At 41.6% G+C, this 27,088-nt stretch overlaps 2 protein-coding genes across 8 annotated transcripts in view; one reads left to right on the top strand and one right to left on the bottom strand.

Annotated features, from left to right (window-relative positions):
- The first annotated feature begins 1,449 nt into the window (after window positions 1–1,449).
- LOC102225003 (WD repeat, SAM and U-box domain-containing protein 1) lies at window positions 1,450–21,959 on the top strand. Of its 6 annotated transcripts, none has more exons than XR_002752661.1 (14): window positions 1,466–1,742; window positions 2,614–3,042; window positions 3,523–3,710; window positions 3,889–3,975; window positions 4,456–4,549; window positions 5,518–5,551; window positions 5,651–5,691; window positions 6,976–7,076; window positions 7,223–7,240; window positions 7,410–7,484; window positions 7,723–7,902; window positions 9,151–9,285; window positions 10,160–10,424; window positions 21,875–21,959. XR_002752661.1 is itself a non-coding variant. In XM_023332775.1 (14 exons), the coding sequence occupies exons 2-13, from the start codon at window positions 2,645–2,647 to the stop codon at window positions 10,309–10,311; spliced, it is 1,503 nt and encodes a 500-aa protein (XP_023188543.1). In that variant the 5' UTR covers window positions 1,466–1,742; window positions 2,614–2,644; the 3' UTR covers window positions 10,312–10,325; window positions 21,875–21,952. The 6 variants fall into 6 exon arrangements, 5 of the variants coding, with proteins under 5 accessions (XP_023188542.1, XP_023188543.1, XP_023188545.1 ...); XM_023332775.1 differs by having other exon boundaries at window positions 10,160–10,325; window positions 21,875–21,952; XM_023332777.1 differs by lacking the exon at window positions 21,875–21,959 and having other exon boundaries at window positions 9,151–9,168; window positions 9,254–9,285; window positions 10,160–10,218.
- LOC102224734 (protein TANC1-like) overlaps window positions 11,303–27,088 on the bottom strand; it is a 39,681-nt gene continuing 23,895 nt past the window's right edge. Inside the window, exons 14-29 of one of the 2 annotated variants that reach the window (XM_014469039.2) lie at window positions 23,598–23,798; window positions 23,229–23,332; window positions 23,035–23,143; window positions 22,190–22,312; window positions 21,856–22,092; window positions 20,543–20,752; window positions 20,257–20,338; window positions 17,862–17,995; window positions 16,984–17,107; window positions 16,712–16,887; window positions 16,195–16,333; window positions 15,697–15,726; window positions 15,528–15,619; window positions 15,296–15,442; window positions 13,849–13,949; window positions 11,303–13,724 (exon numbers count right to left, since the gene is read on the bottom strand). In XM_014469039.2, coding sequence (XP_014324525.2) covers window positions 12,365–13,724; window positions 13,849–13,949; window positions 15,296–15,442; window positions 15,528–15,619; window positions 15,697–15,726; window positions 16,195–16,333; window positions 16,712–16,887; window positions 16,984–17,107; window positions 17,862–17,995; window positions 20,257–20,338; window positions 20,543–20,752; window positions 21,856–22,092; window positions 22,190–22,312; window positions 23,035–23,143; window positions 23,229–23,332; window positions 23,598–23,798 — 3,369 coding nt within the window. In that variant the 3' untranslated portion in view covers window positions 11,303–12,364. The remainder of the gene's footprint in view (window positions 13,725–13,848; window positions 13,950–15,295; window positions 15,443–15,527; window positions 15,620–15,696; window positions 15,727–16,194; window positions 16,334–16,711; window positions 16,888–16,983; window positions 17,108–17,861; window positions 17,996–20,256; window positions 20,339–20,542; window positions 20,753–21,855; window positions 22,093–22,189; window positions 22,313–23,034; window positions 23,144–23,228; window positions 23,333–23,597; window positions 23,799–27,088) is intronic. The other variant, XM_014469040.2, reaches the window with a different exon arrangement.

The raw sequence follows: 27,088 nt of genomic DNA, 5'->3' as shown, positions 1-27,088 counted from the left end.
GCGTCTTACACTTGATTCATTTCAGTTTCCACGTCACATAGTTGCTGCTTCTGTTTTGGATTACCGGATTAATAACCTTTATTCTCTTTCCAAGAAGAAATTAAAGCTCGGTATGCGTGTGCTGCTTAAACTAAGGGTATGATGCAACCCACGATGAAATAAATTGACAAAACTGGTGCCAAAAGCAGAGGCACAACATATTTTCTATACTCTAAACCTTAAAATGAAGAAAATAAGAGTAAACATGAGTGGCAAAATAAAACATGAACTTCACAATACAATACATAATGTATACAAAACGCTTTCATCATAAACATATACAAGAGCAGTTTTATAAATGTTTACCTTTAGTATGTCAATGATTACTAATAAAATGTATTCTTCAGTTAAATGATCTTACTTCAAAATATTAGGAAAATAAGTAAAGTATTCATTCATATTGTAGGTACTTTAATGTCCACTATGACCTAGCTTCTTGTTTTGCAGAGTGATAGAATTACGTTAGCAGTTTTACAAGCAGGTGAGGTTTTCTTAATCTTAATGCAGAAACCAAGACAATTTCCTATTATGTTGCATGTCTATTTGGGGTGAAGAAGAAGATATATTAGAATAAATATACAATTCTATATCTCTAAAAAAAATTGAACGATAAGGGGGGCCTGAGAATTTTTTTATTCTGTAGAAAAGTGCATCTATTGATGATAATGCATTGGTAAAAATACATGGAAAAGATGGAAACAAAAATTCAAATCACTATTCTGCATATCACCGCTCACCTGTTCCTCAAAAGTCTCAAAAGAGGTCGTGATGCTGCTTGTCAGCAGCCAAATGGAGATATACACTGCTCAAAAGAATAAAGGGAACACTCAAATAACACATCCTAGATCTGAATGAAAGAAATATTCTCATTGAATACTTTGTTCTGTACAAAGTTCCATTTGCACAACAGCAGGTGAAATTGATTGTCAATCAGTGTTGCTTCCTAAGTGGACAGTTTGATTTCACAGAAGTTTGATGTACTTGGAGTTGTATTGTGTTGTTTAAGTGTTCCCTTTATTTTTTTGAGCAGTATAGATGTCCCACTCCCTTTTTTTCCCCCTCACCTTCCAGCCTCAGGTGATCAGGCAGATGCTGAGAACTACAACAAGGCTGCAGGTCCAAATGGAGTTTTCCACAGGTTCTTGAAAATCTGTGCAGACCAGCTATATGGGATTCTGCCCCCTTCTCAGCCACAGCCTAAATGTAATTTAAAAACTAGCGCATTAATGAAGTATTATAGTATTTAATATAACTGAAATTAATTAAAACGTTTAATAAAAATCGGTTTTGGTATTACCATAATCAGCACTAATACGGAAGGTAACATTGTTTTTAAATGAATTTGAATATTCCATCATGACTTCCTATTTCCGAGCTACAACGAATGCAGCATCGGGGAGATGCAGTGACGTCACGGTCAGCTGAACAGAGAGGAAGTAAACAGTGAATAACAGAGACGGACAGAGACGAGTAAGATTGACGTTGTTCAACAATACCAGATGCTGCAGGACGCGGTCTACTGACTAGTCTTTTTTCTTCTGCAGTCTGGTTTTTTAGGCTGGCTTTTATTTTTTTATATATATTTCGCATAATGGCAGAAAGTAGCTTCATAATCGTGAAGAGCCGTTAGCTTCTAAAGCAGCAACAATTAGTTGTTCTGGTGTGTTAATTAATTTAATTAAGACCTCCTGGCAGAAAAAAAGGTGATCAAGCTTTTGGGTTATTATTTCATTTATTTCGGTTTCGTTTCGTAAAAGGGAAATAATACAGATATAAGCTGTCAGGATTATTTTTTAGCCTGGAGGTATAATAGTGGTAATATACCTCCAGGCTAAATAATTATCTATTATCTTTCTCTCACTTGTTGGCATCGGACTATCCTATCCAGATGTCAAGAGTCTGATCAGGAGCAAACGATGAGATCTATTAAACTTCCTGTAGGAACCAGATTCTGACTATACGGAAAAAAGAAAGACAAGTCTGGAAAGCTGTTTCTAAACTTTTCTTAATCTTTATTCCATTATTGAAAAGAAATGTGACTTGCTTATAAATAAATTGATTTATGCTGGTTTCTATTTGTTCGTACTTAGATTACTTTAATTGTCCTTGTACTGCCACATCAAAAAAATAACTATTTGTCCTACTAAATTATTAGATTAATCTAAATTCATGGGAGATGATCATTTGGGTGATTATTGGGCTTGTAGACCTTCAGAGGTCAGGGTTTTAAACTGCCAACAAATTCCAGTCTTTGGAATTTTATAAACAAAATAAAAGTTACAAAAGCTTATGAATTGACTAAAAGTACCTGTATTTATTGTTATGGATAACCCATGCTTGATTTAACAAAAAATAGTATCCCAGATTTTAAAATGAGGTCTATATATATGCATATATAAACAGACCTTATTTATATATATAAGTTACCTAGGTAAAGGTTATTTGCTTAGCTGTCAGTAATGTCATGCTTGTGATATCAGTTTCAAAAAAACGGAAGGTTTTTGTGCAGATTTCTTTGTTAAATTCTCTGCTTAACTTATTCGAGGTCTCATTCTGGTTCTGTTCTTGATCCAGTGTCCTCCAAACTTCAGCGTTGGCTCTGCGGATGGCGTCTGTAGTCTGCACCTTACGAGACCATCAAGACGACATCAACTGGTGTGCCTTCTCCGCCAAACTGTTGGCTACCTGCTCCGGGGACAAAACCCTCAGGATATACAATGCTGAAGACTTCTCCGAGCTGCCTTTCTCGCCTCTGAAGGGACACAGCTACAGCGTCCACTGCTGTTGCTTCAGCCCCTGCGGCCAGTTCCTCATCTCCTGCTCCACAGATGCGACCACGCTGGTGTGGTCCATGGTCACGGGGGGCATCGAGGCCGTCCTGGAACATCCCGACCGCAGCCCTGTTCGGATCTGTGCGCTGTCTCCCAACGCGGCCCACCTGGTTTCAGGTGCGTCTGATGGCACTTTGGCTGTCTGGGATTTCCACTCTAAGAGGCTGTCCAGGTAAAGTGAAGCTTTGTGTTTCCTGGGAGCTGAAAGTCGTTGTTCAACTACTCAATAACATGAAAGCAAATTTGTTTCTATTGTTAGTGATGCAAAAATACAGATACTATTTTATCTACTTTCTAATGGGAAATTAATGTTTTCAGCAAATTTTTAGTCAGAAGAAAGAATTTGTTTAGACTAAGAGCTGCTTTTTCAGTGTATATATAATCATATATACAAGATATAATATAATATAGTAATATATAATCAATTTACTTACACAGCTGTTTATATTTATATACAGCATAATAATAAAATTGCTTCATAAAATGAACCACAAAGTCAGTGCAAACAGCTCTCCCTACGCCACATGGAGCAGTGCTGTGACAATATTTGCTCATGTTGTCGGCACCAGATCCGTTTGACTCTCAACAGCGATGAAAAGCAAACTGTTCGTTCATCTGTTGTTGTTGTTTTTGTTTTTTATGTTTTATAAAGGACTGGAGGAGTGAGAGACACAACAATGGTAGCTTGTTCCTTCAGCCCTTGCAGTCAGATGTTCATGACGGGCTCCACCTATGGAGATCTGCGTCTGTGGGATCTGCACTTAAACCAACTCCTCGCAAAGAAGGATGCCCACGACCTGGGGGTGTCCTGCTGCAGCTTCGCTCCCAGCATCCTCAGTGGTGAGAACTCTAGTTGTGGATTTATATAAAGCGCACAGTCCACTACTATAGATAGGGCTTTTTTTTTTTTTTAAATCACCTCACAGAAATGAAGAGAATAGTGGAAATAGAAAGGCAATATTTTTAAGGTTTCTCTGAGAATGGTCTTTGAATTAATTGTATTTGGCGTTTTTTTTAGGCAACCAAGTTGTGCAGTTTCATTTGGCATCTTGCGGACAAGACTGTCACCTGAAGATCTGGGTTATTAACAAGTTCACCTCTGGAGGTACAAATGTTTTTAGGTCAACTGTGTTGCAAATCCTTCCTCTAACAGCAGAACAACATACTGCTGTATGTTGCTACATACAGTAGTTGGTATAAAAACACCAACTACTGTGTCCATCTGTGTAATCTCAAGAGAAAATCTCAAGGAAAAAAAATGAGAGTGCCGAAAGACAGCAATCCATTAGCCGACTGTTGAGTAACAAAGTTGCCGTTGTGGTTACACTAATCTAATATATTGATTAGCCCTTGAGGCCGAATATTAATGACCAGTATCCTCAAAAGTGCCAAACGTAATCTGTGATAAATCACCACCACATTATGAGGACATACAAGCAAAACAAACATGACGTTTGATTTTGCACAAATCCGTGCCATTCTCCTCAGAATTACAAACAACACTCCACCCACTGGAATTAGCTTTCTTCACTTATTGGCGATATTTAAACCTGTGCAGAACCACACTTGTTGCTTTACCTTGCAGGCTTTGACATGGTGCTCCTACATACACTAACCGGCCAGACGGCTCCGGTCTTCTGCTGTGCGTACTCCTCTGATGGGCAGCTGCTTGTGTCTGGGTAAGATCCTAGCTTGAAGAAGAAACAAGAAGGGGGTCTCATTCTTTCATTCTCTTTTTTTTACCTTCACAAAGCATCCTTTATGCTTGTAAAAGGCTGTGTAGCTGTAGATTGTAAAACTGTGTACAAATGCTCTAAACAGAGACCACCACTCGGTTCCTTTTGCTAGTGAAGCTCTAACCATTCTCATTCTCATGAGAAACTCTGTTGCCATATGCTTAATGTAATTTCAAATCACTATCTGATGTGTAATAGGTTCGTCTCTTGATCTGTTTATGAGCAAGCTATAGATTTATGTAGACTGTTTACTTGAACATGCACAGTAAGTACTCTAGGCCAGTGGTTCTCAAACTTTTTTCAGTGATGTACCCCCTTAAAAATATATTTTTAGTTAAGTACCCCCTGACACTGGCAAAACATTTTTGGAACAAAAAGAGGTACAGTGCCTTCTTTTTCACTTTATCTGTACTTTCAGCAGCATTGCTGCTATGCTTTAGCCACGTCTCCATAGTTACAGTGTAATCATGATAACGACAGGTCGTTGACGAGTGCCCTGGATCCGTGGGTCAAACTAACTTGGTGGGGGGGTCCGTTTTATTTTAAAGGATATTGAAACTAAATACTGAATATAAAATTCAGTTCATGAACACACATTTATATTTTATCGAACTTTTTACAAAATAATTTTTCCCAAGACTTATTATGAGGAGCCTACTGATTTTTTTAAAGATATTTTGAAAAGCTTCACGTACCCCCTGCAGTACCTCCACGTACCCCCAGGGGTACGCGTACCCCCATTTGAGAACCACTGCTCTAGGCCACCTTCTACATATTTGTAATTGCAGTGTTTCTTTAAAACCACTAGAGGGAGACAAATGATCAGGGTTTTTTTTCCCCTCAAAATGGAGAACCTGGGTTTGAATTCATGTCTTGGAACTGAGCTGATGTTTCATTTTTATTTCTTGCAGCTCAGTGGACAAAAGTATCAAGGTCTATGACGCGGTGAGTTTCTCTTGCTCACATCGTCGCTCTGACAGATGTGAACTTTTTATCCCTGGATCCATGTTCCTCATGTTGGATTTTTGCCGCTTTTTTTCTTAGAATAATGCCGTTCTGCTTCACACACTGAACCACCATGACAGGTAAATATTTATTTATTTTAATGTTGTTAATTTTGGTCATTGCAAGCACTTTTAAACTATAGTTTTTAATTACAGGAGAGAAAAAAAACTTAACCTGTGATGAGATGGCAAACTAATTATTTCAACCTTTTTAGTTATGCGTCATTAAGGGAAAAGAACAGAATGACACAGACGTTTTCAGGTTCATTTGGATTATTTTTCTTTTTAATTAGTAATACTTTAAGAAACCTTCAATTTTAATAGACTGAAAAATACATACATATATTATGCTGCATCACTGATTCCGAACATTGCCTTCCATTTTTAAATGCGTAGGACCACGCTCTCTTCCCCCCTACACTAACAGATAAGTCACAGATGAATGATCACACAAGCCATTTACAACAATTCAGCCACCTGTGTCTGAAAGGCACTGAGCTCCTTTCAGTGGGGGCAAATGAAAGTGCTTTTGGAGGAGAGAGAAAAAAAAATCTGTATCTAAAATAGAAGTGGGATAAGATAACTGAAGGGGAAAAGAAGTAAATCAAGACTTTAGACAAAAAAAAAAAAAAAGGCTTCCCGGAAACTCATTTGACTTTAGATTTAAATTCAGACAGAGTCTTGATTGGAGGTTTAGCGAAGCTCTCCTCTCAGCTTCTGTGTGAAGCCAAGGAGCTTTTGTGGATCAGCGTTTCTCAGCAATCCAGCTTAGGTTTTAGAGAGCTCTCCCTCATTAACTCTGCCTTTGCCTCTTTAAATCAGCTGAAATTTTGATTTTAGATCAGTGGATCCTGAACTGTCTGGAAAGGTGCTGTGGTTCTTGATTTAAGTGTTTCTTTCAGGTCTTGAAAGGGAAATCAGTGTGTGCTGGGAAAGAGTATTTCCCCCCCTTGCAGATTTCTTCTGATCTTTCGCTTGTTTTTAATTTTAATTTAATTTTAATGTTTCACAACATCAGTAAATACAAGATAAAGTTTTCACATGATGATTTAATATATAATATTATTAGTGTAAGTAAACAGAGCATTTTCTAATAATGAATTAAGTAAAAAAAAAATCTGATTTGAATTAGAATATTATATAAGAACCCTAAGACTGCTGTCCAAAAAGAGGGTAAGCCACAAAAGGTCATTTCCAAAGAAGGTGACAAGTCACAGGTGGAGAGTTGAGTGGAAGGAAAAAGTGTGCTAGGAAAGGAAGTGGCCACAAAAGGGGTAATTACTCCCTTTAGACAAGTTTTTCACATCCAGCTTTCTGTAGAACATAATTTTGGATATCATTCATGTACCTGACTCCCCCCTGCAGGTATGTGACAGCATGCGCCTTCCATCCAACAGCACCACTGATCGCCACCGGATCCATGGATAAAACCGTAAACATCTGTCTGCTGGAGGACGGATGCAGGGGTGAGGAGAGAGCAAAGGCTCAAAAATCACACCATAAAGAGTAGCATATATTAATTTATCTATGAAATAAGTGCAATATGATAAAAACTGCCCTGTATCTTATGTTATATTTCCCTCCTTTACTTCACATGCTGTTCGGCGGAAAGGCGGGAAGTCGTTGCCTGGTTAGTTTTGCATTTTATCTTCAATATTAGCATGCTGTTGTTACCTTTACTCTCCTAGCGATTATTCAGAATAGAAAATAATTGGTGAAATCAAAACCTGTTATTTAAATCTGGGTTTATTAAATTGGTCTCTCATGCTAGTAGTGCCATTTTTTTTTTTTCATTTTAGTCCAGCTCCACCTGGCAACGAGGGACACAGGTGTTGTGTGCTTGAGTGCTCTCTCTTCAGCCTCAAGTGTCTCAGGTTGCTTTAAAAGTACTTTGCAGGTCTCTTGCTTTCAGTTTTGGTTTCATTTTTCTCTGTCTTAAAGAATAGTCTGTGAAGACACCCTGTGAAGGTGAGGGATTAACAAAAAAAAAAGAAAGAGAAGAAAATCAGTTTAGCTTAAAACATAGGAGGGAATATTTGGTCTTGTTTTTTCCTAAAAGGTGCTGCAGCCATCAGCAGCTGACCCCCCTCTCGCCTTGACTCGCCCTCTCAGGAAAAGCCACGGCGGGCCGATCGAAGCTGCTGGTCGCTGATTGGTCGGAGGGGGATGTGTCAGAGTGGCTGGTGGAGGAAGGGCTCCAGGGATTGGTGGACAAATTCAAGGCCAATAACATAGATGGGACAGAGCTGCTGAGTCTCACCAAGGAGACGCTGGCGTCAGAGCTGGGCATAGGTGAGGAAGACAAATGTCACACTCTGCTCAGCGAGAGCACCACCACTTGTTCACTTCCTCCCTCTCTTGTAGTTCTCATGTTCATCTTTTTGTCTCAGATAGAAGAAAAATAAATGTTTTACAGCACTGATCTCTTGTAAGAATTGACAAGGAAATGCACATGGATTAGGATTTCTTTTTACCTATTCACATGGATAAAGGGTAGTACAGTGGATTAGAGTGCGGGTGAAGGAATGAGTGTTTACGCGGGGTTTTACTCAGCGAGATTACATAATGTTAGGCTGGAGCGCCACAGCGCTCAGCTTTAAAGACTTGGTCAGTTCTGGCTTTAATCTGGTGCACTTTGTAGGTTACATAACCCAATCCTCAAAGCAGAATTTCCCATAAGTAATAAAGTGGATTTTACACCTAACATCATTAAGCCCCTTATGGTTCTTTCCGTGTTTGTTTAGAATTATTTTTTTTCTTTATTTATTTACTATAGCATAGTTTAGCCCTTTTATTGTTTCTGTGTGTTTGTGAGGCGATGCCACAAAGGCTGAAGTCTGAGTGTTATGTTGTTGATTTCGGTCTACCAGCTAAGGCATCATTCGTCACGTAGTTCTCAGCGAACATTTGCTGTAACGCCACGAAATGTCGTCATATCCATCCCACAGTCTCTGTCAATCACTGCTCAGTTTACACGGCATCAGCGCTGTGACAGCTTGTGCTCACATTGATCTGTTTTTAGCAACACGGCATGAATCCCACCTTCTTAGCAGAGCTAACTTGGAGAACAGCGCCGAGTGGCATCATGTTTTATCTACTGCTATGACAGACAGACAGACAGACAGACAGACAGACAGACAGACAGAGGGAGGAGTCGTGGTTTTTTTCTTCCCCAATGGTGGGAATAAATCGATTCATACTTTGCTTCCTAAAAGGTAGAGTGCACCAGTAGGTTTGTCAGGGAGGTAAAAAAAAAAAAAAGCTGTTTTGTGTTCATCTGTTAATTATCTCCAATCTCTTCTGTACTTTTTCTTCTTGAGGCTTTTCTGCCTGTTTGCTGTTTAAACTGGACAGACGTGGTTTGCTCCCACGGCGTTCACTCTCACCCACGCTCACATTTGCCATTCAAGAGTGAAAATTGATAAACGCAGGAATGACAAATGCTCAAGACGCTCACAGTGATATTAATTGTGTTGGGTAAGGGCACATTTTCTGCTGTGACATATTTCTTCATCTTTTTTGTGTGTGTGTTTTGTTTAGAGTCTGTCGGCCTGCGAGGTAAACTCCTGAGGAAAGTGGAGGAGCTGAAAAGTGGTTCAATATGCTCCGGGGTTCCTGATGAGTTTCTGTGTCCAATCACCAGAGAGCTTATGAGGGAACCGGTCATAGCAGCTGGTAGGTCAACATCACTGCTTAAACATTTTTCACATTTAGCCTAGCTATTACTACAAAACTCATTCATTTTATTTGGATTTTATGTAGGAGACCAATACAAAGCAATGCATAATAGTGCACATTTAGGATTTATTATAAATAAAAATTGTAAAAGTGAGGTTTATATTTTTATTCAGAAACTTTTTTCTTTTTATTTGGAAAAAAATGCACTGCCTCCAACTGCCTTCGGAGGTCACTTTAATATTAGTCTGGGTAACATGTCGGTATCGACACAGCTGCTCGCAGAGGTTTGTTAGAGAACATTCGCAAACAAACATCGTCACAATATAGGAAATAAATCAATATTTAAGGCTTTATATTACAGAGACTGCTTTTCAATCCATCATCCCAAAAGGGAAAGACTTGGGCACACTTTCAGTTGCAGTCAGAGAGAAGCAGCAACGAGGGTCATCGTAACTCTGGAGTAGCTACAGCGATCCAAAGCTCAGGTGGAGGAATCTGTTGACAGTCTAAAAATGTGGCCTGCATGGAAGATTGCTCAATTGTTGAAGAATTTCCCTCCTCGGTTTGCTGCAAACCATTGGGAAGAGTTTCCCTTCTGGATCCTGGCCATCCTGAAGGAAAACTGGTTAGAGGCTGCAAAAGGCTGGAGACCGGGAAGGAGGTTCACTTTCCAGCTGCCAGAGATGCAGTGGAATCTGATTTGGCTTGAGCTACTTTGAGAAAATAAAAGGGCAAAATTTTGTGGGTTTTTATTTGTAAAAAAAAAAAACGACTTCACAATAATGCACCACTTTGTGTTGGTATACTACGAAAAATTGCATATTACAAGACACTTAAATCATGTTTTCACCGACCCTACCTGCTCCTACAGATGGCTACTCGTATGAAAGGCAGGCAATTGAGAACTGGATCCACACCAAGAACCGTTCCAGCCCAATGACCAACCTTCCCCTGCTGACAACACTCCTCACACCCAACCACACCCTCAAGATGGCCATCAGCCGCTGGAAGACCAGCCAGTAGCGTCCTCCGACCAGGTCGGCGTGTTTCCTTCTGAAGTCCATAGAAACAAGATGCATCTGCTTCTGATTTATTCTCACGCTGAGGTTCTTTGTGGAGGAGCAAAGCTGGATTAGGTAAGGACGAAGATTAAGTGTAGATCTGTCCGACTCTTAACATCGGAGGCTGGCAGCTGCAACACAGCAGAGACTAAGATCTGTTTGTCACCCCTGTTGACAGACAACGTGTTGCTAAAAATATAATAAATGTGGAATAATCAGTTTAAAAAGTCACAAAAAAAGAAAACTTTTCATTAGTTGATTTTTATTCAAGTTCCACGGTTATGTTTTTATTTACTTTATAAGTGGGTTCACAATTATGTCAGAACAAATTAGAGGAGGGTGATATGATGATGTTAGATCATGAAGTACTAGAATGTGTTCTGGAAAGTCAGAAAGTCAAAGTTGGTAAAACTGAACATCTGTCGCCACCTGCCTACCTTATATCAGCATGGGATATACTGGCATTATGAATATTTCCTGAAGTCTTAATATTAATCAACCCGAGCTGTGAGAATCTGTTGTCAGAGAACACGGTGATGTTGTTCTTTGCCTAAACTCTTTACGTTATTTATTTCTAGAAACTCTGCATTACAGATAAATATGTTCATTTTCAGAAACGAGACCTTTACCTGAAATACCGCTGATCACCACTTGGTGCTTATTTTGAAGCATCTCTGGCCTCTTATATTGACTTGCACTTAAAATCTGTAAAGAGGATGATTAAAGTCACAGTGCCAAATTTATTGGCACCTTTAATAAAGACGTGTAGAAAATATTTTTTGTTTAATAGATGTGTGGTAATTTGCTAAGACATGTTTAAAATCTGGTAGAAAATTTTTTTTACAGAAAACCTTATGCTTTTAGTTTACAATATTTGTTCATTTCGGTACGGGATCTGTTGTTGCAATGTCGTTTCTTGGCACCACATGCGGGAAGTGACAACACCGGGCCAAAACAGTTTAAGCTTTACTTCTCAGGAACATCTGTCAACATCCAACTGGTAACAAATCAATTGCATTCATTAAAACTGCGTGACATTTATATGCGGCAATGTATAAAGTTTAATTAAAGCAGTCAGCGTCGTTTTACTTTAATGTGAAGACGGACAACAGTTTTTCCATTCATATGCATGTCAGAGCTCAATCAATGTTTTTGAATTTTACTGTGAAAGAAGCAGATATAGAAATACAGTCCTTCGTTAATATATATATTTTTTTATTATACCACAGTTATAATGTGGCAACACTGTGTATATCATAGTATAACTCTGCAAAGGGTATATGACAACTATGAACATAATGCAATGTAATAAGTCTCTTAAGGTTTATCTGTCCTACATTCTGTGATTTCTCTCTTGGCATCCTTTTAAACTCATGAACATTCGATCTAAATATGTTCTCTGCTATGTAAAAATAAATAACATACTATATACTGTGAATATCGATGCAGTAATGTCCAGTTATGACAAGAGCTTTCCGACAATGTCATTTACAGTGCCATTTCTTATCAAATGTACCAAGGAAGAGAATCTTAAAGTCCACAAAGTAATCTCTGTTGAAGCCTGCAATGCTGACAGATAAATCACCTACAAGGAAATATATTATCTGCAAAGGTCTTGTACACCGTACAAATATAGATGTTTTTTAAAAGACACTTGACAATAGAAATGGTCATAACCTGTAGCTAACAGCGTGAGGTTTTCGTCTATTCGTGCACAAAGTTTCCTCTGGCTTATTAACTTTGTATAATTTGCTAAAAGTTGACACAACATACTCCAGTCTCTGTTTTAAATCTCTACTTAAGGTATGTCTGGTTTCCATAAATACACTAGTGTGGCTGTATACGTGTAAGCAAAAGCATCGTAGCCTGAGTTCTGGTTCTGGTTCTAGATTGTATATGCAGTGCAGCAGCAGAAATCTACAAAAACAGGCTCAGGGAAGGGAGCTGCTCTCAGATCAGTCTCCTTGCTACCTTATGTGGCGACTCAAGCACAACTGGGCTCTGACGAACTCCACTTAGACATTGGACTCTATAAACGAGCGTTTGGGTTTAATGGGAGCCATGTGTAGAGCAGGGTTGTCCCTCGTGAGGCTCGCCTGTCTGTGCCGGCCCTCGGGGAAGAGTAGCTGGGAGGACGCGGCGCCTCTGCTCTCTCTCTGATTGGTTCGCTCGCCGAACTCCCGAGCCTGCAGCTGGCTGCTGGAGAGCTGCTCCTGGAAGGAGGCGCGTTTGAACTCGCTGCTCAGCCCCTGGAACTCCATGACGGACATGCCGAAGCTCTCTGCGCCTCCCGGGCCCTGTCGGCTCATGCTGGAGCTCTGCTGGCTCTGGACGCGCACCGCCTTGTCCATGACCCCCATGAAGGGCCGGGGCTTCAGCTCGGGCTTGGCCTTGAAGCTGCCGCTGCTCTTGATGGGACACGGGGCCAGGTCCGGCCCCGGCTGCCTGCCTCCGCCATCCGACAGGTTCCCGCTGGAGGCCTGGCTGGAGCTGGAGCCCCTCGAGCCCGCCGTCCCTCCTCCTCCACCGCCATCCCTCCTGCCGTCCAGTCCAGACCCCAAAGCCAGAGCGAAGCTCTCCAGAGGGCCGGAGTGGGCGGACAGTCTGTCAGAGCCTCTGGAGAAGCTGGAGGAGCGCGGCTGGAACATCTGGAGAGGCCCAGGAGGGGATGAGCTGTTGGGGGACAGCGGGTGGTAATGCTCGGTGGGACTGTGTCGCGAGTGTTCGCTGGCTGACCCGGAGCAGATGTCTATCCCGCCCGGAGGCGCTGGCCTCAAGGAGGTGGAGATGTGCCTGCCTGGTAGGGGGCTAGACGGGCCGCAGAGAGACATGGGCCTGACTGCGCCTCTGCTGCCCGACTGCAGAGAGTGGCAATTGTGATGAGTCCTGCTGCTCTGACTCTGCGTCTGTCTGCTCATGCCGTGGGCAGGCTCAGACGCGTCCACGAACAGCTGGTTCTGAACGAAGTCGTCAGGAGGGAAACATGGAGACTGATCGGGCAAACCAAACGTTACGCCTCCGGGGAGCGTCCGGTTAGGACCGTACGGATTCAGAGGCCAGAACTCCGGACTCTTCCCACAGTGGAGACCCACCTCGTCCCCTTCCTCCCTGTCCTCCTCCCTCTCTGGATCGAGCTGCTCCACTGGGATCGGCCTCTCCAGACTTCCCTGCAAATAGACGTCTGCTTCCTCCTCTGTGGGCTGGTGATGGTGGGCGTGGGGGTCCCTGTTGTAACCCGGCGCCGCGTTGTTGCCGACTAGCTTCTGATGATGTTTGCATTCCTCCTCTACTCGCACCAGCAGGCGCCGGATCTCCCGGTTGGACGGGCAGAGTCGTGCTGCTTCGTGGAGGTCTGCCAGCGCTGCAGCAAACTGCCTGAAGAGGACAGGGGGAACCAAGAGAGGCTTTTTAAAGCAAAATACTTTACAGAGCCACAGAGGATTTTCACATGAATTGCTCTAATTTCACATAACAATACACTTAACGCGGTATGATTTACCTGCTGCTCCTCTTGGCCCGTGCTCGGGCGTAATGAGCCTCATAAGACCGGGGTTTCAGTTCCAGCGCTTTAGTCGCAAACTCCTCTGCGATGCCAAAATCCTGAGTTGTCACAAAGAGCCATCGTTTTAACTACACTGCTGTGAAAATGTATCATCAAACAAGTTGTAGTATCAGACGAAGGTAAGCCTGAGAAAAATCTAAACATTTGCCGTGGCATATCATTTAGATTTAAATGCCCACTTTGACTAGGCCACTCTAAAATCTTTGATTTGTTATAAGGTGAGATATTGATCAAATACTTTGCCCAGTCTCTTTCTTATTGTTTAATCGTGACCTCTGACCTGGATTGAGTCAAGTGAGGCCTTTCGATGTAGTTCTCTGGAGCAGCTTAGCAGCCTTCTACAGACTGAAAGTGACTAAGTTTCTTTAGATCAGGCTGTGATGTGTTGCTTTTTGACATCTTTTAACTGGGTATATTTAATGGCAATAATCAGACCTGATTAAAATGTGGTTAATTGCCGTTCATTTGTGTTTTAACAAGGGGCACAGTTATATTTTCACTCAGAGGAACCCACATCTTGTAATTATTCAGGTTATTAGCTGAAGAAAAAAAACCAAAGAGATATGTAACGCCTCTAATACGTTTTCACAACACAGTCTGATGCAGTCACATGCTCAAGCCTCAATCATTTTTATTGACGAGAGGGAGAGCGAGCGAAACAGGCTGAGAGCTGCTGCTTGTTTTCCGACAGGTTTTCTCTGCTCCTCTCATCACTCCCAGGTGAATATTTAATGACACCGACACAATGTGAATTTGTCCTTGGAAAAGGTTGTCGAAACAACGGCGCAGAATTCTGATAATCGCTGATGAATGTTTAATGACGGCATCATGTACACTCTCCCTCGTTGGCTCTTAAAGCCGAAAACCATTTGAGCTACAACGACGAGGATTCAGCCGCCGCACATGTAAATAGGCCGCCATGTCGAAATGCACAGAAAGGGAGAGCGCTCCTGTCGGTCGGAGAGAGTGACCTTATCACATCGCATTATTTGCTCCATTATTCATCGGCCGCAGTGACCCTAAGGATGGCATTTTTACACAGTCTGTTAGGACGTCTGTCATCACCAGGGTGGTTTCTAAACCTGGCTGCAGGCCACGCACATCCGTCTCCACGCTAACAGCACGCACATTATGCTTCCACCTGCTTCCGGGTCTTTCTCTCTGTTTATCGTACCAGGGAGACATCGAATTAGGTCTGAAAAGGAGCAATATTTCTGCAGGGTGCCGCACCAGTAGCTTTTTATGTTTAGAGAGATAAATTATACATCCGAAGGAAAGCATCCCCCTGAACTGGTCAGCCGTCCTTCTTTCCCTTCCCTCAGCATCTAATAAACCTGCTGGTGTTAAATAGTGCATGAGTGATACGGCTTTTTTAGGACCTCACGTTGGTTTTTCTGCGGCAGCGCGAGAGGTTCAGATAGAGGGAGACTCGCAGGTCTTTGAGTCCTTTCAGCTCGTCTCCTTGGCCCTCGCGAGGGAGCTTCCTCAGAGCGTACTGGTAGCGCTGGCCGGCTTCCTTCATGCGCCCCTTCTGAAAAACACAAAGGATCGCCAGGATCAGGCTTGGAGCGTTTTATTCCAGAGATTCTTCACAACAAACCCTGGATGAAAGTTACCTTGTATAGTATGTTTCCTTCCTCCATCAGTTTCTGCAGCAGGATGAGGAGAATGTCAGGTTTGGAGGAAGCCATGGCCCACGTAGCGTGACCTGATGGAGGCGTACAAACGTTTATCTTCACGCGATCCGGCTCACCACGTCGCTTTTGCGTTTGATAAATCACGTACCTGATCGATCGTGGGGAGCGGTTTTGTAGCCTTCGTCGTTTGCGATGGAGAGCAAAGGAGGTTCAGGAAAAAAAAAAAAGAAGAGGTGAGAAGGAAATTTGAGTAGATAAGATGAGAATGTAGCAATAAGCTGCACAGCGATGCTAAAGGAAAACAACTCTAAATCATCTATTGATCAGGGTATAGCAAAAACACACAATCTTACCAAGTATTTTGGTCTAGATTCCAGTGCAAATATCTTTAGTACACTTGAAATAAGACAAAACTAACTTGCATATCACTTTTTAGTACAATATAGGAGCTTGTTTTAAGTCAATTTTTGCACTGGGAACTAGATAAAAAAATGGCCAAATTTGTCTTTTCGCGGTGTGATGTGAAAATGCCATCAGCTTAAGAAGACGATTCAGTTTTAACAGCCTGATAAAACGTTCAGTTATTACAACGATAAAATTCCTGCATGTAGAATTCATTGCTGATGCGTTCTGCTACTCGTTGTACTTTTACTTGTTTTGGATCCTTTCTTAAGCAGTGAAGCAACCAGAGCTGGGTTCTGGCAGCCCGCCGGTCGATCCGAACCTCTGGTACCGCCGTTGTCTGACCGCTCCAGCACCGCTCCATGCTCCACCAGGCTGTGCACCTGAAAGCAGATTCACACTCCAACAGAGCATCTTCGATACCTCAAGTCATCTGGTTGATTGCCTCCTGCCCTCTGTGCTGCAGTCGCAAACACCGACAACAAAGTGCTTGGCTAGTTAATCCCACTGATTCTCGAAAAATGTTAATCATCAAAAAGTTTTGATTGTCTTCCCGGTGATCAAGAGGCTCGGCGTGAAGCTTTGCGACTCCGTGTGATGCGTGATTGCCGAAGTGCAAACGATTTAATTGCGATTCCAGTCAAACAATAATTATGTCTTGCAACTGATTGTCATCAGGCTCTCTGCAAGGCCACGAGGACCTTAATTCATATTTCCCTTTCTAAAACAAACAATTTTTGACACAAAAGCAGGAAACCCACTGTATCCGCGTCCCCGTTGAGGGCGGCCAGGTCGAGCGGAGTTCGTCCCTGACGGTCCGGTTGGTTCAGATCAGCTCCTGCCTCCACCAGGAGCTGCACCACGCCCTTCTGGCCCTTCATGCAGGCCCAGCTAAGCGCCGTCAGCCCCTCCTGATCGGTAGAGGACATAGAGGCACCTGCCACCGACACATGATGCAAATGTTTGATTTTAGATCAATGGTCAACAAATGTAACTGTAAATGTAAACCGTGAAAGTTGGGGATGTCTCTCACCCTTCGCCAGCAGGAGCTCAACGGTGGCGGCGTGTCCTTCGGAGGCGGCCAAGATCAACGCGGTGCGCCCCTGTTTGTCGCCGATATTGATATCTGCCCCTTTCTTTAAAAGCAGCTCAGCGACCTGGGAAAAACAAAAGGGCAAAAAAAAAAAAGCTTTCATATTTTTCAAATTTCCATATTTTTCTTGCATTTTCTTTTGGCTTATTTTTATTCCTAAAAATAATTACTTGCTACAGATTTACAGTGGACATTTTACAGTGGTGTAGCCTACTATATAAAACATTAAAGACTGTTAACGAAACCTGATAACGGTGAAAACAAACAAAAACACAAAAAATCTTAATTTTTCAAATGTGTTTTTATTGCAAAAGTATATTAATTATTAACTTGGCTAGGCTCAAGTAGAGAAGCTATGTGTTTATGTAACATATTGCACATGCTTTGTAGATTTTTAGAGTGAGTTTTTATTTTTGCATTTAATTTCTAATTTAGAAACAGCTGCCATGCAAGTTGCTGCCATTTGGAGCAACTTTGGAGTTTCCAATCTGGTCCAAAGACATTTCAACAGCTGGACAGGCCATGAATTTAGCTTTAAAACCTGGCACACCTGAGAGACACTCACCCATAAAACATGCACATAAATCTGTATAAACACATATTTATTATGATTTCTGAGTGCTGAAGGCTAAGCTGAAGATTTAAAGCAGCAGATTAACTAAATAAAGCTATTTACTTTAGCCTGGAAACAAAAACAATACTTTCTCATGCTCCATTACACATTTCCACACTTCTCCAGACATCATAAGCAGTAAAAGCAAATTCTATGTTCGTAAGATGAGGACATCCTGTGCCTGCGACCGAGGCCCTCCCCTTACCTGTGTGTGGCCATGCTTGGCGGCGCTGAGCAGTGGGACCATTCCTCTGCGGTTTGGTACCTCCAGCTCTGCTCCGTGCTCCAGGAGAAACACACACATCTCCAACCGCCCTCTCCCCGCTGCCGCGCTCAGCACTGATGGAGAGGTTGGCAGGGAGATCAAACGACGAGGAGAAGTAGAGGATGGAATCGGCACATTTGGGAGAGAAGAAGAAGAGGCATCACTCAGACACAGAAAAGGGAGAAAGAAAAAAAAGACTTTTCATGTTGCAATCATTCGAGTGTGCTATTATGGTGAGAGGCTTTTGTGCTTTTAAAGATTTATTTCTGTTCCTAGTATAGAATAAATTGTACAACAAACACAAGTATAGGTTTGAATTTATTGTGGGTTTTCTCTAATCCACAAATGGTTAAAATTTTACTTAGGGGCTCATATGTATACATACATCATCAGTAATATTTGGCTAAGTGTTGATGATTGATTCTGGCCAAAAACTGTCTTGGTTCCATGACACAGATCCAGATTTTAAGCACAGCTTTAGTTTTTCAACAGAGTGAAGGTCAGAGCTTCACTAAACCAATTCCAGAAGCTTAGTAATTCCTGATTTGTCCCTTCAGAAATGAGTTTTAATGTTCTGGGATCATCGTCCTGTTCGGTCACCCATTCGTGTCCAGGTTTTCAACCAGCTGGACCAAACCGTCCCTCCCTCCGACCCTTCTAGATTGTTTAATAAGTGCAGAAACCTCCCAGGCTCCAAACATCTATTATGAGCTGGAAGTTGATGGAGCACAATCCACATCATTATCCACAGTGAAGCACGTTTTAACACAACTATGGGGTGACAGGCTGCAGACCAAGAAAGAAGCCGCTTTTCCTAAACCAACCTTGAATATCAACTAAAATTTGCAACTGTCTACATACACAACCAAATGAGAACGACTCTTATTAGTCAGATGAAAAAAAAAAGTAGAAAAGATGAGAACGTTTGAAGGAGTCATGATGAGACATTAAAATCGGTGTGTGACTTCATTGGTAGAGCAGGTGCACCATGGGTAGAGACTGTAGTCCTTAATATTGTTAACCTGGATTTGATTCCCAATTACATTTTTCCCTTTCTCATCCCTTTTCTTCCCATCAAATTACTGTTCATTAAAGCCAACGGGTGCCAATGAAATCTTAAAAATAATCTAACATAGAGCCAACACCAAAGTATGGTGATGGCAGAATCATGTGGAAATGTTTTGCTATCTGTGACAGTGGTGGATTAAATATTTTAGAGGTAAAACCATATCCATCTCATCTTATATCCTATTTATATTTGATCTGAAATCAGAAGAGAAACGTAGTTGGTTGGTCCAGCAGGATAATGATCCCAAACTTGCATCAAAACTCTTTGAAAAGGATAAAGCGAGCTACTGCTGACCAAAACGGGAGCTTTCTAAAAAGGCCCTGAGATCAAAATGTTATCAGTTTTCCTTAACAGCTAGATAAGAATCAGAGGCAGCTTACAGAAGCAAATCTCTGAATAACCTGCACCCTCCTTAACCGGCTGACATTATTTTGACAAATGGTGGTCCTTATTTTTGTTACAGTCTTGCTACTAATTGAGCAGCTTGGGATAAACGCGAGGTATCGATGCGTTTTAACCCCACAGCGAAATGACTTTATATTTCACGCGTCCACATGCCTCAGAGGCCAGTCAATTATATAATGCTGCCTTTAATGAGGAGACATTGTCATAAGGGACAAAGAACAAACAGAGGCTCAGTCTTTGCTTTGAAAAGCTTAGATTTAAATACACACAAGTGAAAATGTTCTCATTAAAGACAACATTCAATAAGCGTGATGCACTCTGTACACCGCTGCCTGGGGTAACCTAAAGAGAAGCTGGAAGGCCCGGTTCAGTAATAAGACCTTAACATGACTATTTTACCTGCACTAATGGACTCTAACCCAATGATGCAGAGATTTCTTATTATATATGTGATTTACAAGGCTTTTTCATGCTCCCACGTTTTCGATCCGAGGACTGCAGGGGACTTTTTAACACAATTACACTGTAATGGTGGGGTAAGCACAGATGCAGGCTTCATGGTCTCACGAAATGGACCAAACGGAAATCTGCATCTGTGATGAAGGTGAAATATTACAGCTGAATATAGGCTGCTCTTTGTAAAATTGCTTTTGCTCGATTTAGCTTTATTTCAGTAAAACCAAGTTGTTTGATATCAGCCAGAGCAGAAAAGTTCTAAAAATGTAACTTTAAATTTACGGGAAAGAGACACAACCAGCCTGACATGTAACACTTGAGCCCTTGAGCGTGACTCCAGTACCACGCTGACGGACAAAAATAGGTGAGAAAGATAAATCTTTGTGACTGATAGGAGAAATGCACCCGTTTCTCCCCAGAGTGAGTCGTGAGCGTCCATCTGCACTGCCAGCTGTTCATCTTTCAAGTCCAGAAAGCTTTTCACCACCTGCAGAAAAGAAATAACACATTTTGACAGTCTTCTATTGCTGCCTTGCTGCGTGCAGAACAGACCAAAGCACTAGCGGAGCTTGAAGTAGAGAAAACAACAATCGGCTTCAAAGGAAATCTCCTGCGTCTGCAGAGGACTCGCACCGTGATCTACATACAGATGTAGTTCATGGTTGTTTTGTTTTTTTCATCTGAGTCGTACCTGCGTGTGTCCCACACTGGCTGCGGCCGTCACCGCTTGCTGGGCTGCCTGTGTTTTCCCAGTCGTCGTCTCGTTGCCGTGTTGCTGCTGCGGATCGGCGGGAATATCTGCGCCCCAATCCTGGCCCAGCAAGATGCCGGTGATTTCCGCATGGCCTTTCAGCCCGGCATGGACCAGCGCACACTGGCCACTCTTATCAGCATGCCCCACCTGGCAACAGAGGGGAACACAGAGGGACCCTCAACCCTCAGCCTGGCTGAAGCTGTAATACACTGGCCTAGATCAGTCCTGTTTATTTCATCTCTCTCCCAGAATAGATCTTCAAACTGTGGTGACTGTAAAACCAGAGCAGTCCAGATATCTTAAGAGGCAGAGTTCTGTCACCGTAGTGCAGAATATTACTGTAAGAACCTTTTCAAATGCGGATACAAGCATAAAAATCTGTATGCCCACCCCTTACATCGTATGTTTCTTCTTATTTCCCATTGGCCACATGAATTTCAGTATCATAGCCATGTTTTAAATCGGACAAAGTTTTTGACACCTTTTACACCAATTATTCTCATAAAACGTTACCCATTATTATGGATGAACTTTATCAAACCTGAAACTGAGGACTTTGCTCTTTGTATGTCTCACCTCAGTTGTCAACTGGGAGGAGATGAAGATGTGTGACAGACTGAGAGACAGTTGTCTTTATGGTCAGCTTTAGCCGTTTAGCATTAGCAGAGCTAAGATTCTTGTTTAGCGGATTAATGGAACTTTTTTCAGTTAGCTGTGCTCACCAGAGGAAATAACTACTGCCGATTTTGGTACAAACATATATTCTCCATCACGCCATGGCGGCCATTTTGAAAAATGTCCACAAGAAAAAGGAACTGGCAAGATCACCTATGTATCTGATTTCTATGGCTCAAAGTATGTACGTAGCTATAATTTAATTCCGAACACATTCATCTAATTGATGAGTTTGCTATGACAACCAGGTTGGCCATCTTGAAAAATATAAACATTTTCAGTAAACATGATTTTTATTGGTCCAATCATGTATCACTTGACACCAAAAGTATTCTTCTGTGATAAAAATGGGCAAATTTAGTGGAAAAAAAATCTTCCTTTACAACCATCTTGAAGAAACTTTAATTTTTCAGTAGCTAACCTTCTTTTTTTTCTTTTTCAAAACGGCAAGCATCTCTGCCAAGTGAGGTTCTTTTATCCACATGTGAGAGATTTTGCTGAAATATTAAATTACCTGCTATAGTACGAGAACATTTAGATTGATCTACGGTAAACTCTACAGAAACGACACTGACCTTAGCTCCTTTCTTGCAGAGCAGGCTGACGATGTCGGCGTGTCCCGCCGCAGCCGCCAGACAAAGCGGCGTCATGCCGCTGCCAGTGGTCCCGTCTACAGGCGCACCCATTTCAAGCAACAAAGCCACCATCTCCACATGACCCAGGTGGGCATGAACAGCCAGGATGGGGGCGTGTCCTATCACCTCCGTACACCAGGTCACACTTGCCCCACCGAGCATCAGCAAACGGCTTACCTGCAACATCATTTTCACAAGCAACAAAATATATATCGTTGTCTAAATTATCTCCGTGCAGAAAGATGCTCTGTTAAAGCTCACTGCTGTGTGTCACCTTGATGTTAGGGGTGTACAGGTTCCTCAGGGAGCCCAGTGCAGCTGACAGACTATCTGTGCTGCAGTTTACCCACATGGCCTGAAGAACGCTGGAGGACACGCCAGTCTTCTTACTCAGACCCTGTGTGAGGAACACAAACACAGAGTCAGATAACACCTGCTCCGCTCTGCACGGCACAATCTGAATCGTGTCTCAGGAGTAAATCAACATGAACAGCGTGAAGCACCCACACGGGCGGAACAATATCAGCTGTGGGTGTTTACGTATGTGACTAGTGGTTGATGTTAAGGGATTTTTTTTTTTTTAAAGTGAGGTTATATGGAGTTATTATGAGTAGTCAGTGTCTTCTAAACAGTAGAGGTGAACCGAGTATGAAGAATAAAGGGGAATCATCATAGTCAACCAAAATAAAGGCTTAAAAACATCAGTCTGTGTGTAATTAAATAATATGTTTCACTGAATGACTTGAATCTGAAATGAATTAACCTTTTAATAATATCCTTATTTATTGAAAATGGACTGCATATCACTAAATATTACACATCTCAACTTTTGCATGAGGCAATTATTAAAATGTTCCCACCTAGTTAATACCTGATAGTAGTACGTAATAATAATTCAAACAAATTAAAAATGCACTCAAACTGCTAGTAATGTCTAAGTTTGGGTTGCTTAAGGGGCATTATACGTACTATAAATAAACACCGACTACTTATTATAAGCCCATACAACCTTAACCCCCCCCCTCCAAAAAAACCTGACTTTTACAGACCAGAGGAAGATGTTCATATGTTCAGTAACAGGCCTAAAGTTAAACACAGACTCCTCCGTGGTGTTGTTACTTTGAAAATGTGGGCTTTGAGGATGTGGTGTCCCAGCTCCATGGTCTGCTGACGGTTCAGCTTTCCCTCCTGTCTGGAGAACATGAAAGCCAGCAGAGCGTGGCCACTCCTGTAGACACACGCGTGCAAGAGTTTGATCGTTTGAGCGCTCCGACACCAAAACTGATGTATCATGAATAGAAATTTAGGCTCACCTCGGGTCACAAAGAAAATCTGTGCTTTCTCCATCCGCTCTCCAAACCAGCCACTCTCTGAAGGAGGGATGGCACAGCATCCGAGTGCCATCCCTGCGTCTGACCTTCAAATCACAATAATTGAGAAAAAATGAGTCAAATTACACGTTGGGTTGTTTGAGGGGCCTGTTTGCAACTACATGGACCCTGACTCACAATTAGATTGATCTACGTCAGTCTAGCAAAGGTTTCTATGATCAAATCCTCACAGTAAATAAAAACCCTCCATATTATTTGAACCACAGAGTTAAGTCCATAAACACCAGATTCAATCCAAACAAAGGCTGAACCATTATAGATTCTTCCATGAAGTAACATCAGGGGTCTTACCGTGAATCCAGCCAGACTGTCTAATCTCTGCTGGAAGTCGTTCCACTCCAGTTCTCCCTTCACACTGCCTGCGTTCAGCGCCCTGAACATTTGTTCATCAGTCAGTGGGTGCAGAGACGCCAGCGCCACATTTAGCACCGGAAGGACCTGCTCGAAGACGTCGTTATCCGGAAAGCTCGCGCGACACATCAGCAGGTACACCTAGCAGGCAGAGCCAGTCATTGAGGCGTTACATTTGAAACATGACGTTTTACAAATATTGCCGTACGTTAACTCTGATTGATATCGCGTTGATGCATGAAAAAAAGTCTGCTTGTGGAAACGTATGCGCTTTTTGTGCACAGTGCTGCATTTGGTTCGAAAACTCTTACATGTCAGATGTTTGTCTCATATGGGTTCATTGTAAACACTAATTAGATCATCTGGACCGAGGAAAGCATCTGCTGCGGAAGGGAAACAACAGAAGCTCGTCAGCATGTTGGAATCCATTTTCCCCCTATGATCTCAGCTGGTTCGTGTTTCAGCTATCCGCTGGATCGTTAGACTTCTGATGTCGAAGTCAAAAGTTTATGTACAATATATATATATATACAGTACAGACCAAAAGTTTGGACACACCTGTCTAATTCAATGGGTTTTCTTTATTTTCATGACTATTTATAAGGCAATAAATCCCACTTATTAACCTGACAGGGCACATCTATGAAGTGAAAACCATTTCAGGTGACGACCTCTTGAAGCTCATCAAGAAAATGCAGAGTGTGTGCAAAGCAGTAATCACAGCAAAAGGTTGCTACTTTGAAGAAACTAGAATATAAGGGGTATTTTCAGTTGTTTTACACTTTTTTGTTTAGTGCATATTTCCACATGTGTTATTCATAGTTTTGATGCCTTCAGTGTGAATCTACAATGTCAATAGTCATGAAAATAAAGGAAACTCACTGAATTAAAAGGTGTGTCCAAACCTTTGGTCTGTACTATATATATACAGTATATGACTCATAGTAACACAGAAAGAAATGCTTTGTTTCTGTATTACATGGCTAGTCAAAAACGTATAATAATGCATCCAGTAAGGATTAACAGTGATTATTGTTTTCCACACTTTGTTAAAAAGTGATTCTAAAACCCATTTGTTAATAGTTTCCTCATGTTTTATGAGAATAACGCCAAATTTAAACCAAACTTTAACCTTAAAGAATCAGCTTTTGCTTTGAAGCCGACTCTCGAGTCGCAACTTTATTCAGTTGATTGGACAAAATACTTAATGTAACAATCTAGTCTAGTCTATATGGGGTTTTGCAGTTCAACATATGTCAGAGCACAAACGGGGCTCTGAAGTCAAATGAAATGTTTGTAGATATTCATAGCTGAACTGCATGAAGGCACAAATCTGGGAAAGGCTATAAAATATTGGTAACATTGAACGTTTTGAATCCTACTGTGGTCTCTATTGTTTTGAAACCGAAGAATTCCTCATTATACGGCCTGAGGGAAGTGAATAATCAAGGAAGAAGGTTCTAGGACAATGAGGGGATCATTAAGACTGAGCTCAGACGCTCAGCTTTTCTTGTGGATGTAGCAGAAAAAAACAGAAGTCCAACCACCAATAACTAATCAGGTCTTTATCTCCCACTGGCGAGGCCTGCTTCAACAATAGCGGATTCAGATGGCTGACTTAGCTTTTTTTTTGCCTTGGTGGTCAAAACTGTCAAGTTAAAAGTACTCAAGTCACAAAACCTTTTTTAGTTTGTTTGATTATTGAAAACAACAAAAACAATTTTACTGTAAAATTGTTTGTTTTCATCCAAATAACAAACTAAATAAACTATATTTTATTGAAACAAAACTGTCTTCTGATTTTTTTTTTTTCAAAGATCTGTGTTGAACCAAACTATAAAAAAGGGAAAAAAAGTGGGTTTTTTTTTAAACTGCATTATCCACCTGGGCGGATGAATCAAATTTATTCTGTTTGTGAAATGTGGTCCAGGGGCCCCAACAGATCCCAGAGCTACACTTAACCAGATTTGTACAAAATTCTACATGTTACCGGGTAAAAATTTGTTTGTATTTGATTAAATTTTTGGTGCATCGCCAGTTTTAAGACAGTGTGGACAAAACAAATCTATTTTTCTATAGTAAGTGTAGAAAGGGTGTCCATACTGATTGCCTTTCCCTCTTAGTTTTCTTTTCTTTTAAAGGCAAACATTAACTAGCAATACAGAGAGATTAGTGTAGCATTGTGGTGCCAATATCTCTGTGCGGCATATTCATTCAGCTGGATGTTAAAAGTGCTGATAAGTTCAGGAGCCACTGACAGCTTGTAATTATTCTTTTGAACCTGAGAAGAATGCAAACATCTATACAATCTAGACACCCAGAAAGCTTTTAATTTAGCCCTAATTTGGCCCAATTACAGCCATTTTAGACAAAAATCTACAACCTTTCTATTCTAGGAGTTCAAGAGAGAAACCAACACATATGTAACCCTCTATTATTCTCCACATTCATCACAGAATCGCCAAATCATTATGCATTTCAATTTGTGTGAATACAACAAGCCATGCTTCTCTGACATCCTAATTTCTTAACACTTTTGATTATGTCACATCACAATGCTTTTACCTTTGTTGCAGTTTCCTAATTCTGGCATTCTGTGTAAAGTTTCTGATCCTGTCATGTTATCTTTAATAATCTGAGCAGCGTGGGGGTAAGCTTCTTCTCTGTTTTCATAAAAGAAAAGACCAGAACAATAGCCGCCTGCCTGCGTGATTGGCGCGTGGACACTAATTACTTCAGCTTCAGGGCATTTTCTGACAGGCGGCTCACCAGGGTGACAGATGAGTGTTAAGACATTAAACTTTAGCCGATAAAAGACAGAAGGGCAGCTTCCAAAAATACACCTACAGGAGAGAGCGCCTCTCTTTCTGTGGTGGGATTGAATGTTAAAGATTACGCAAGAAATAAAACAAGACCTTAATAAAATAAATGTCTGTCCACCTCTGAGTTGTGATCTAGCACACCATATCCTGAAACAGTAACACATTTTTTTCACCACAAGCTTTAAAATATATTATTTGGACTTTTGTAGGATGTACCAACACAATAAAAGCACAAATAAAAATCTGGAAAGTGTGGTGTGCATTTGTTTTCATCCTCCCCTCAGCCCACACTGTGCAAAGACACACTTTGCTGCAATTAGTCTCTTGGGGTAAATCTCTACCAGCTTTGAACGTCTAGAGAGTTTTCGCTCATTCAGATTAGCTCCAACACAGATTCACAACTGTATTTAGGTCTGGGCTTTGACTTGGCCAATGCATGAATGTGCCCTGTGATCTAAACCAGTCCACTGTAGGTCTGGCTGTATGGTTACAGTAGTTGGCCTGCTGGCAGGTGAACCAGCTTGAAATCCTAAAGTATAATAGTTGAAATGTTAACAAATTTTCCACCTGAGCCATGGATCTCTGCAGCTCCTAAGTTACAATGCTCTC

Source organism: Xiphophorus maculatus, chromosome 4, assembly GCF_002775205.1.
Source record: "Xiphophorus maculatus strain JP 163 A chromosome 4, X_maculatus-5.0-male, whole genome shotgun sequence".
Lineage (NCBI taxonomy): Eukaryota > Metazoa > Chordata > Actinopteri > Cyprinodontiformes > Poeciliidae > Xiphophorus > Xiphophorus maculatus.
Note: the sequence above shows the minus strand (reverse complement) of the source record. Positions and strands in the feature narration are given on the sequence as shown.